Raw genomic sequence first — 12250 nt, 5'->3', positions numbered from 1 at the left:
GCGCCCGGGGAGAGGACGCCGCGGGGCACCGGCGCGCCGAGGAGCCCCGGGCACCCCCGGAGCCGGGCGCGGGGGAGGAGGCGCACACGGCCGAGGATGCCTGCAGGACAGGTGACGCTCCGGCACCGCCCGTCCCCCTGCTCGACGCGGAGTGCGGCGGCCGGGCGGCGGCCGCCCCCGACCCTTCCTCTGTCGATCCGCCCTCAGACCCGGCGGCCGATCGTATTTGTTTGATGTTTTCTGACGTGACTTCACTGAAAAGCTTTGACTCTCTTACAGGCTGCGGAGATATTATTGCAGACCCGGAGGACGAGGCGGGTCCCAGCTGCGACAAGCATGCCCCCGGGCCTGGCAAGCCAGTCCTGTCTAAAAAGAACCCCGGCGTGGTGGCCTACCAGGGCGGCGGGGAGGAGATGGCGAGCCCGGACGAGCTGGACGACACCTATCTCCAGGAGTTCTGGGACATGCTGTCGCAGACCGAGGACCAGGGACGAGGGCCCCAGGAGGCAGCGGCCACGGCGGCGGCGGCGGCGGCGGCCCTGGACGCCCAGGTGGGGCCGGAGACCCCCAAAGACGCCAGGTGCGCAGAAGGGGCCAAGGACGTGCCGTTGGGCAAGCACCGGAGGCTCAACCGGGTTCCCATGGAGCTCCATCCCAAGGAGGAGCCCAAACCCCCGGAGAAGGAGCAGCAGGAGGGCGTCCCCAACAGCGACGAGGGCTACTGGGATTCCACCACTCCGGGCCCGGAGGAGGACAGCGCCGGCGGCGGCGGCGGCAGGAAGGCGGCCATCCCCCGGGATAGCTACAGCGGGGACGCGCTCTACGACCTCTACTCCGATCCGGATGCGGGCCCGGCCGTCGTCCCCGCCAGCGAGGAGACGGCCTGCTTGTCCCGGCTAAAGCCCGTGTCCCCGGTCACCATCACCTGCCCGCTGCGCACACCAGGCAGCCTGCTGAAGGACTCTAAAATCCCCATCAGCATCAAGCACCTCGCGAACCTCCCGTCCAGCCATCCCGTAGCGCACCAGCAACCGGTCAGGAGTGAGATGCCCAGAACAAAAATCCCGGTTTCCAAAGTGCTGGTCCGCAGGGTCAGCAACAGGGGCTTGGCTGGGACCACCATCCGGGCAGCGGCGTGCCACGACACTGCCAAAAAGTTGTGAGGTCTCCGAGGCCGACGTGCATGGACCACACGTCAAGGAATACAACTTTCCCTGGGAACCACTGAAATAAGTTTTGCTTCCCCCTAAACGGAGGCTCTTAGGACCGTCCCTGCTCCAGAGCCTAGACCCAGGAGGTCCCTGTGCGGCCAGCAGGGGCAGCAGGATACAGCGTGGAGGGGGTGCTACACATGGGATTCTCCTCTCAAGATAAGTTTCCTGAGAATTATTTTCAAGCACTTTTAATTTTTTTACCTTTAAAAACAAAAAATCTTTGCTTTTCCTTTTTTTTTGCTTTGATGCGCTCAACACTTGGAAGTCACCTTTACTTGCCTTTGCAGAAAACAGGACTTAACCAAACAAACCTAAGTAAGCGTCATGCCGTGATACTCGGCCGTGCCAGGCAGGGTGCAAAGAGGGCCTGGAGGAACCACTGCCAACCCCAGAGGAGCCCCTCCTCTCCCAAGACACCTTCCTTCCTTCCTTCTTTTCCTTTTTCTTTCCAGGAAAAAGAGAGAGAGAGAGAGAGAGAGAGAGAGAGAGAGAGAAAGAAAGAAAAGAAAAGAAAAAAAAGACCCTTTGCCGTACCACTGTGTGGGAAACACCCCCAAAGCTGAAAGAGTCTGGTCTTCACCTGATGAGCAGAGGGGATCAGTGATTGGCAGAAAATTTGCCCAATTTCAGTTGCTGGGTATGCAAATAGGTCACTATCTACCACCAGGACCATAAAGGAGCAGTTTGGTTTGCTTGGTTTAGATCATTTGTTTGGGGAGAAGTAAAAAGCTCAACAGAGCAGGATTGATTTCTTTCTTTCTTTCTTTCTTTCTTTCTTTCTTCCTTCCTTCCTTCCTTCCTTCCTTCCTTCCTTTCTTTCTTTCTTTTCTTTTTCTTTCCCACCCAGTGAAGAAATTAGGATCAGGGAAAGATTTCACTAAAATGCCAAGAGACACAGTATTTTAGCATTTATAAACTGTAACCTTTTCATGTGTACATAATGCATATTTTACAGTTTATCCAGCTGTTAACATTTTATAATCTATCAGTAACCTCGAATTTAAAATCTGGTTTTATAACTAGTTATGATAACTGTCCCTGAACTATTGATGTTCTTTTATGTACTGTAACCTAAAGCAATTCTGTTTTTGTTTTATATGGGTTCTCTGGCTCTCAATGCAGGGGTTAAAAAAAAAAAACAAAAAACAAAAAAAAAAAAAAAAGAAAGAAAGAAAGAAAGAAAAAAAAGAAAAGTCTATCGTGTTGACCTCCCAGAGGAATGGTTTTGTCTTGTCTTGGGTAAGAGACTATTTATCAGAGATTTTTACCCTGGTTATAAAAATTTTGGATTCCACCATTCTGCAATATAGGGAGTCCCAAATGAGGAACATATAAAGAAAAAACAAGAGAAAAACACAGTTTTTCATGTTAGTTGACTTTTGCTTTATGGACTTGTGATTGGGACAGGTATGTTCAGAATATGACACTGGCAAGCATATGTATCATAAACATTCTATGCCAAGATTTTTTTTTTTTTGAAAAGTGGCTTCCTTATATGTATGTTTCCTGTTATTTTAGATGAAACATTTATTTCAGAACAGGTTACCATATGCCTGGATACTTTGAGTGATTAACTGAAGCAGCTCCTAGAACGCTATTAGCCTCTAATGATTATGTAATATCCTCTGTGAAATGCTCTTCAGTGTGTGTACTCAAAAGACCAGAGCTCCTACTAGGAGTTGATTCATGGTGTCAGGACGACTAGATATTCTCAAGCAAAACTACATGCGTGTGAACGGCATAACATTCATACACTATATGAGCTATATAGCTTCCATCTTCCAGAGAGATTGACTAAGTAATGAACTGATGGTACATGTTTTTAAAGCTTGTGTCCTGTTTCATAAAGGAAAGAAAGAGGCAAGCTAAGTATATGGAAACCTATTTCAACAGTACGAAAGGAACGAAATAAACAGACATCAAAGGAAAACAAGTTTGAGCCAGTAGCATAAAGCAGATTGTTCCCATTTTAAATTTGCAGTGATTCAATTGGAAGAGGTGGTAGAGATTTGTTGAATTTCTTTATTAGTCAGATTACTGGCTTTTATTGCATTGTGTCAGATCCTTAATGTCATTTCAAAGTACTGTTTTAATATTTAATTTCCTTCTCTAGATGAGGTCCTATAATCAGACATAGCCTTAAGCACTCTGAACCCACCACCAGGAATTCATAAAGCCACTCGCACGCACACGTGCTGATGCACTCAACTGTGCACAAACTAACACACAAAGGCATCTACTGCACACTCGGAAATATTTTACACATTCTGTCTTGAGAAAGAAATTTGATTTCACCCCGATAGTGCTGGTTAGACTCCAGCTGCATTCATCCCCCCCCCCCCCCCCAGCGAATGTAAAGAACGTAAATTTCATTCCTAGCCGTAAAACAAAGGATCTTGATTTTCTTCTCGTGCATTTGCTTGTGAGGGTTGTAGTCTCCTCTGTGTGAATCCATGACAAAAGTTCTGTTTGCTCATTTGTTCAACTGTACAGGAAAGTTAAGTGTACCTGAAGTACTGATGAGAATATTGTAACAGTCAAGGCAATCTATTGATAAATCTCTTTTATAAGCACTGGGACAAACTATTTTTGCTTTCACAGTTCTGGGACTCCTTTCTCCAATTCCACCACGATGCTGTGTCTTCTTTTATAAGTAAAGGAAAGTGTCAGCAAAGTGTACCTTCATTTTCTCTTGCCTGGCAATTAACCAGTTATGCAAGATGTAAAATCTTTTCTCTTTTTTTTCTTGTTTTCCCGTATGTTTTCCATTAAAAAAAAACCCCAAACCTCTATATCTTTAAGAATTCCACCCACGCCAGTCAAAATGAAGGATGCAGGCAATTAATTAAATGGCCTCAGTAGGTTGATGGGAAATCAGGACCAACGCAGGAAGCCTGGATCGTAACCTTGTAGGTTACCTTCGTAACCATAGGCAAGGAATCATAGTTGCTTTTTTTGTGCCAAGGGCTACTTTCATTCACGTTCCTGGAGATTGAAGAGTTGGCTTTTTTTTTTTTTTTTAGCATTTTAATAGATTTATATTCCAGTTATTATTATGCGTTTCCTAAATTGGCCATATTTGCCGATTTTTTTTTTTTTAATGGGAAGGATTAAATGTGGGCTGATGATACCTTTGCTATGTTGTGTATGATTCTGAGATGCTTGGTTGATTAAGTCTGTTTAGTCAGAGAGCCGAACAAATTAGAGAGGAGAAAGTCAAATCAATTGTTGGCCCTGCATTTATCAGTGAGTTTAATGGCTCTGCACAAAGACAGCCTGACTTTAATGTCTACATCACACAATGTTACTTGAACTACTCTGGCATCAGTTCTAATGGCAGTTGGATGCTTTTATTCTTCCATTAGCACTGACCGGGAGAAATTTTACTATAGCATTTTCGATAATTGCAAGAGGAACCAGATTTTTATTATTTCACCTAATAACAACAATGACATATAGGACATTAAGGGCTTCCTTTAGATACGTTTTCCACAGACTATCTGCCTATGTAAATACAAAACCTTTCACGTTGATGAATGTGACGTGTTACTGAGTTTTAAGGGTTTCTTCATTCATCTCAGAAGTCAGTTTTGAAGTATTTGCGCTTAAATGAATAATATTCAAAGTACCCTTTGCTTACACGGTTACCAAGGTAAAAAGGCTATGTTAGATATCAAGGTTTCTTATACGGATCTTTCCGAGTTTTCGTTCCTTACATCTTTGTCAGATTAGTCTTCAGAGACTTTTTACCATTCACTTTGTATGCAGAGATTAATTGAAGCAGCTTTCTCCCTGCTCTCTCCGTACCCACCATGTTTACTTGGTGCCCTCAGATGGCAGTAAGGGGACACTTCTCGCGAGGGTGGAGTGTTTTGACACTTGCGTAGTGGAACACATTTCCTGAGGGTAGTCATTCCAGATTTCTCCCCCGAATGATGACAATCTGGCCTTGGTCCCCTGTGCTCCGTTTCTACTGAGGCGTGTTCCAATATATTTGCGTATACTTTGTGCTCATTCTTAAGCAACTAATCATTCTTAAGAAACTAATTAAAGAATTTTATACGCGTAAACATAAGGAGAAAGCATCACAGTTGCCTCTTCTCACCACTGGCGATGCCTGGCTTAAAGTACCCGAATGAAGTAACAGGAGGAACCCAAATACCTCGGCCCTACCCGTTTCCCTCCGTCCTCTCCAGGCAGCCCAAGGGATGAACAACATAGTTCTTATCCGTGGAAACTCGGCCTTAGGAATTTTTGATTCCCCACGCACAAATATGCATGACAGCTTGGGACCACACACTAGCATGGCCGACTGGTGACATACAGACCTGTGTGGGAAAGCAAGAGGCAAGCGTTTGCTTCATAGAAAGACGTGTCTGTCACATGGTCAGGTGGTAAGCGTGGTTCCCCCTCAAGGGCGGTCAGCGTCTGGCTCTGAGCATCTCCTGACGGCTGGCACAAATTGCTTCTCAAAGCCTTTGCACTGTGCTGATGATAGAAAGGAGTCAGCTTCTTGCAAGAATAGTCCACTTATGAGGAATGTTTTTCTTTCACTGCAGAGAATGCTTTCAAGGAGCGATTCAGAATGATAGTTTCATGATTATGGAAAGGAGTCCCTTCTCAAACTGAAAAAGGACAGATTAAAATGGCCACGAAGCCTCCGGAACTGAAACTGGGCGCATTTTATGACCGATAAGTACTTAAATTCAAAGCAACCTGTATTCGTGGGGCATATGCTGTATCTGATACTTCATAGAACCCCCTTCAGTTTGGAGTTCACACGTAGCCGTACCGTGATGGGACTTTCTTAACAGTCCCTAAAAACATCTTTCTTTTATCGAGGGCTAGGCAATATTACTCCCCTCGTGTGCCATCTTTCATTCCTGCTTTTTGTTTGTTTCCATCCCGTTCCATCTTTACCCCTCCCCCTTCCCTTCTTCCCCTTTCTCTCTTTTCCCTAGTGTCTGGGACAGGAATATAAAGTCTTCACTAAGGGTGACACAAGAGCTAAAAACTACTTCATGGCATGACCGGCTCGCTCCCAATAGAAAAAAAAAAGCCAACCCAAGCCATAAAGCTGAAAATTGGTTTTGTGTCTGAGACGATGGTGCTCCCATCACTGGCAGAGAGACGGGGCACTGTTGTGCAGTTAACAGGCAAACGCTCTGCTTTTTTTTTTTTTTTTTTTTTTTTTTTTTTTTTTTTTGACGGTATCCTCTCTTTCTCGGGTTTAACATCAAAAATATAGACAGAAATCTCTTCTGTTGTCATGGCAATACTTCTTCCCTGTAGGATTTCAGTCATTCCAGGCACGTTGCACGTGGTTTTCTATCATCAACCCAGCCCAGGCTTGCTCTGGGTGTTCCATGTGGTTTGTTTAAGTAGGAACTAGCTGAGCGATCCCTCGCCTCGATACAGTTCTGGACTTCAGAGACAAGCCCCTGGCTCTTTCAAAAGTAGCGCATCCTACCTTCTGTCTGTGGCCATTGAATTCTGGCGCCTATTTTCTGATTCATTAATTCATTCAACTAATATTTACTGAAGACCTAGAAAGTCAGCCACCATGAATTTGAGGGTTGTATATTGAAGTAAAACAACTAACATATACCATGTGTCGACTCTGTGCCGGGACGATCCTCTGTGCATTGTTATCGCCACGGTCCACAAGAACCGTGCAGGGTGGTTATTAGCTCCCTCCTGCAGAGGAAGGAAATAATGCGCGCAAAGGTGAGACACCTTGTCCAGAGTCGCCCATTTCATACGTAATGGACAGAATTTGAATGAGAAACCTAACTCTATAGCTCCTGCTTTAATTACACATCTTCTTTTTTAGCCATATGATTCCATTTTTGTATAAGTCGTTTTAAGTAAGAAACTGATCAAAGTTCGGAACTGTGAGAGCCAAACCAGATTTTTATAATTGTGGATACCATTCAACCGATGACTATTCTGACTCTTTGAGTTAAAAGTGAGCTTGTTTTGGTTTTTTGGTTTTTAATTCTTTGATGGCTTTTATACACGCAAGTCTAAAAGATCTCAGAGTCTAGCAGGTTTTTTCCCCACCTGGGCCAGTCAAAATTGTGGACTATATTCCCCAGTTATTCTCGAGTTACACACAAGCAGGTCTGCCTACAGATTTTGTAATCTGCTGGCGAGATGCTTTTAAAATGGATTTTAGACCTCGTATTAATAAGATGTAATGAAGAGTTCGGTGACAGGTGGTCATTCTATTGAATCGTCAACTGGGGTCCTTTTTGGTAACCACTCAGTAATTGGTAGAGTAACTTTCTGCTTTGTGTGGGAAGATAGTATTTTTAATAAAATACAGCCTAGGTGACTGGCTATCAGAGACATATTAAACTTTCTCAGATACCTACCTGGATCATCTAATAAGCTAAAGCAGAGATACTAAAAATACCTGGTCAAACCGCATAGGGGCATAGAGCAGACACACAGCAAATCCTTGTGACATGCCATGAGATGGCCCTAGGCAGCCTAAAGGAATTAGTAAGCCTTCTCAGATATCTACACTGCAACCATTTATTCCCCCACTGCACAGTTCTTTCTAAAGAAAGGAAGAGAAATGCTAACGAAGTAATAGATGACATTGTTACTGCTTCTAGGATGAAGTTAACTGAATGCGAAGGATCCGAGAGTGGCCGTTCTATCAAGAACGTCAGGGAAAATGGTTTTGACGCTATAGGCAAAGTAAATTTTTGTCATTTTTACTTGACTCCAGCTCTCTGCCGGGCTCATTGCTAACTTCAGGTTTTGACCAAGTTATTTATATGAAATATCTCAGTGTACCATAGGGAATTGAAGGTTCTTTGAAAATAATGGCAAAGAAGACCCAAATGAGAAATTCCATCTCTATAATTAGTTTTCCTGAAAGTCAGGCATGTCTTTGAGGACAAGCTTTTGGCTGTATTATTTTTGTGCACAGGAGGAAAATGGTTAGTAGGTTTATAGATATTATTTTTATAATAGAATGTTAAGTCCCCCCCAACACATCAAAAATTGTCTTCTAGAACTACTCTATGTTTTTAAAACTTGTTTTACAAGAGGATTCCAGATAGCAATAGGATCTTTTCTCCTTCCTCCAATGATTTAATGGGATAAATGAACCAATGTTTATATTTTTAAGCCTGTAAATATTTTATTTTGGGTATTTTGTATATTTGTTGATATAATTCCATCTTGTGCATATGTATCATTGTGCATGTTGCTGGTTTTGATAGCCACCCTTTTAATGAATGTAAGAAGCTTGAGCTAATAGCACTTTTCTTGTTTCATTCAAACATCTTAAAATGAAAATACAACACTGCCATTTTAACTGTTGTGTTCAATTCAGCCAATAAATTTTGTTGCTCCTTTACATTTAAAGTGAATTCTGTAGGTTATTTTTTCGGGATCAATCTTATTTCCACCCTTTTCAGTTTTTAGAACTGATTCGAATGATGGTGATGGCAGTGTGATGTGTGTGTGTGCGTGTGCGTGAAATTGGTGGAAAAAACCAACAGTGGGCCCGTATTTCTTTTCACACTTTGTAAACAAGTGAAAAACTGTTGTCTGCCTTTCGAAAGCCTTGTTATTCTGACGTGCATCTGATCTCTGAGCCTTTTGCTCAGAAAATCTCCATTTCTCATAAGCACACATGAGGCCGGCTAATCTGCTGTGACTGTTAGGACCAACCAACTGGAGTCTTTTTTTTTTTTTTTTAACGTTTTTTTTTAATGTTTTTATTTATTTTTGAGACAGAGACAGAGCATGAGCAGGGGAGGGGCAGAGAGAGAGGGAGACACAGAATCGGAAGCGGGCTCTAGGCTCCGAGCTGTCAGCACAGAGCCTGATGCGGGGCTCGAACTCACAAACTGCAACATCATGACCTGAGCTGAAGTCGGACGCTTAACCGACTGAGCCACCCAGGCGCCCCGACTGGAGTCTTTTAAAGAGTTGTTTTCTGGTTTTTATTTTGTTTTGTTTTTTGGAGGGGGGGAGGTGTTAAAAACCAAAATTCAACTGAGTGAATTTGAAGATCGAATTGGCTTCATTAAGCAATTCGTGAATTAGGCAGCACTCCCTCCCAGCAAGTAGAGAGACGCTCTGAGCAGTTGTACAAAATAGAGGGTTTTTATAGGAAGGATCGTGGGGCAAAGAGTTATTATTAGTAAAAGAAATAAAAAAGGATTATTTCAGGGGCGCCTGGGTGGCTCAGTCGGTTAAGCATCTGACTCCGGCTCAGGTCATGATCTCACGGTTCGTGAGTTCAAGCCCCACGTCCGGCTCTGCGCTGACAGCTCGGAGCCTGGAGCCTGCTTCGGATTCTGTGTCTCGTTCTCTCTCTCTGCCCCTCCCCTGCTTGTGCTTTCTCTCTCTCTCTCTTTCAAAGATAAATAAACATTTAAAAAAGCATTTATAAAAATTAAAATTTCATGAGCTGGAGTTGAACAGAGAACTTGCTTTTATGTGCATAGAGATAAATACGGATTTCTTGGATTGGGAATGAGGTATGGAGTGGTGCAGGATGCTTATATACAAACAAGCAAACAGAAGGGAGTAGAGGTGGTCTGAAGCGTGATCTTCTGAGACAGGTTATTCTGAAATGAAAAGCCTACATATGGGGCACCTGGGTGGCACAGTTGGTTAAGCCTCCGACTTCAGCCAGGTCACGATCTCGCAGTCCGTGAGTTCGAGCCCCGCGTCAGGCTCTGGGCTGATGGCTCAGAGCCTGGAGCCTGTTTCCGATTCTGTGTCTCCCTCTCTCTCTCTGCCCCTCCCCCGTTCATGCTCTGTCTCTCTCTGTCCCAAAAATAAATAAACGTTGAAAAAAAATTAAAAAAAGAAAAGCCTACATATAATTAGGAGAGACTAAGGGGAAAAGCCTAGTCTTTGTGGAAGAAATCAAGGACAGTAGCTGAGCTGGTTGGAGTGTTGGCATCTAAAACAGCAGTGAACAGACACGATGGCACTGAAATCAGAAAGGCACTTCCCCCCGCCCCTCCCCAGATACCAAACAAGGGGCTAGAAGAGAGGGAGAGAGAGCAACCATGATTGAAGGCAGGTGGCTGGGTGGTTGAGTACACACCCGCTTAGCGGAGAGAAATCATTGATGTGTTTAACATGGAAAAAAAAATGTAAGTCTATGGGCTCGAGAGAAAATAATTTAAGTCAGAGAGCAATTGCCTCTACCGTTTCAAGCCACGGGACGTGCAAGGCCCGTGTACTGAATCAGCCTCACTTGCTGAATACTTCTCATAGAGTGAATATTGCTCTGCCCTGAGTGGGATGTGGGATTCCGGGATTTAATGATAGCACCATTTTCATGTGACAGAGCAGCCAAACTCAGAGAAACCCATCTGTTCTGACGCAGAGGGAGTAGTTGGCCACACTAGACTCACTGATAGATGTCAGTCTCCAATGTGGGCCTTCACAGGAGAGTTCTAAGAGCATACACGATTTCAGCCTTTCATGCTGTTTTCACCGCGTGGAGAACTTTAACCGGAAGGTTTAGAATCCCGAAGAAGCAACTGAACCAAAGGGGAGTGAAAACCTGTGTCTCAGAAGGAAGAGGTCAATGTCATAAAGAGAACAAAGCAATGGAAAACGGCCCCTGAATTTTTCTATCCCGCCATGCTTTGTGCTCACAGACTCCTGCACCCTCCAGGACATGGCAGGTGCTTGTGAGCCAGCAGTCACACGGGGAAAGGGATATTCCCGAGAAAGGATAGAAGTCTGGGCAAAGACCAGGACCCAAAGCTACAGACACATCCCGTTTTCCTAGTTATCCCCCAGGTGGGAGGGGGTTCTCATTTTAGATCATTTAAGATTTTATGCTTTTCTGGCTTCTAGGTCTAAGATTTGAGAGCTTAATTTCCTTCTTAGCTCCTGAGATTTCTAGATTCCCTATACCTTGTATAAAAGTGGCCTTTTAGAGATAACTGAGAGTCCTTGATGGTTGTTCTCGGTGTCGGAAGCTGCCTCCACGTTGGCTTTGTTGCCCAGGCGGCATAGGAACTTACTAGGGGATTCTGGTTGTCTTGGGAAGCTCAAGGACAACTCTTGGCCAGGTCCTCCAGTGGTCCCAGGTCTGATGCCACAGTCTAACTGCAGCTTTCCTGTGATGCAAAAGTTATATCCATTATATGTATCAGAAAATAGATTCATGTCATTTGGTTTAGTGAACAACCATCGACTATTTGCTGTGTGAGGTCCGTGCTCAGCTTGGTGGGTATACACGAGCGAGACATAACACTCTCTGCTAAGGCCACTTAAAGCTTCCCGACAAACTCCCTGAGCACAAATCTCTGTCTTGGTGTCATTTCCTGGGGAATCTCAACCTCAGATATTATTATTACCATTTTTCAATGAAAAAGTGAGGCTTAGAGATCTTACATGTTTCTGGCAATACAGAAATTTAGCGTTTTAAAATTTTCTTGTACAGAACACTTAAAAAATGCCAATGTTTATTTTTATTTCTCTATATGCATATCGAGCTATCAAAGGAGGGAGGCCGGAAATCCCTGGACGTTACTACTGATTTCTGGAGGCCTAGAACTTTCAACTTTTGGTTCCAGGGCCTAAGAATGGACTGGGGACCATACAATAGGCAGTTGAATCCCCAATCAGAGTGGATGAGCTGTTTTGTAGAACTTTTTGGTAATTGGAAGATCAAGCAGGCACAAAATCAGTAAGGATAAAGATTTGAGAAAGACTTTTGGACACATGTAATCCTGGAACAAACAATTGGAAAATCCACATTCTTTTCAAGGACAAATAAAACATTTATTAAAATTGGCTACATCCTAAGCAATGAAGTAAGTCTTAAAGCTTCTCCAAAAAAAAAAAAAAAAAAAATCAGTTACATGCAGAATATGTTCTTTTACTACAAGTATGCTAGAAATTAGCAGAGATAAGATAACTAAAACCACTCCATACATTTGGGACAAATTTTAAATGTGCCTTTCAATACCTTGTGGATCAAAGAATAAATGAGAATGCGTACTAGAAAACAATTAGAAGTGCACAATCATGAAGAC

The 12250-nt window shown here is 43.7% G+C and overlaps 1 protein-coding gene across 1 annotated transcript in view; it reads left to right on the top strand.

Moving 5' to 3' along the window:
- AMER2 (APC membrane recruitment protein 2) overlaps positions 1-8597 on the top strand; it is a 9229-nt gene extending 632 nt beyond the window's left edge. Inside the window, exons 2-3 of the mRNA XM_040447933.1 lie at positions 2-111; positions 280-8597. Coding sequence (XP_040303867.1) covers positions 2-111; positions 280-1163 — 994 coding nt within the window. The 3' untranslated portion in view covers positions 1164-8597. The remainder of the gene's footprint in view (position 1; positions 112-279) is intronic.
- The last annotated feature ends 3653 nt before the right edge of the window (positions 8598-12250 follow it).

This window comes from Herpailurus yagouaroundi, unplaced genomic scaffold, assembly GCF_014898765.1.
Source record: "Herpailurus yagouaroundi ecotype Mexico unplaced genomic scaffold, PumYag 197, whole genome shotgun sequence".
NCBI classification, from domain to species: domain Eukaryota; kingdom Metazoa; phylum Chordata; class Mammalia; order Carnivora; family Felidae; genus Herpailurus; species Herpailurus yagouaroundi.
Note: the sequence above shows the minus strand (reverse complement) of the source record. Positions and strands in the feature narration are given on the sequence as shown.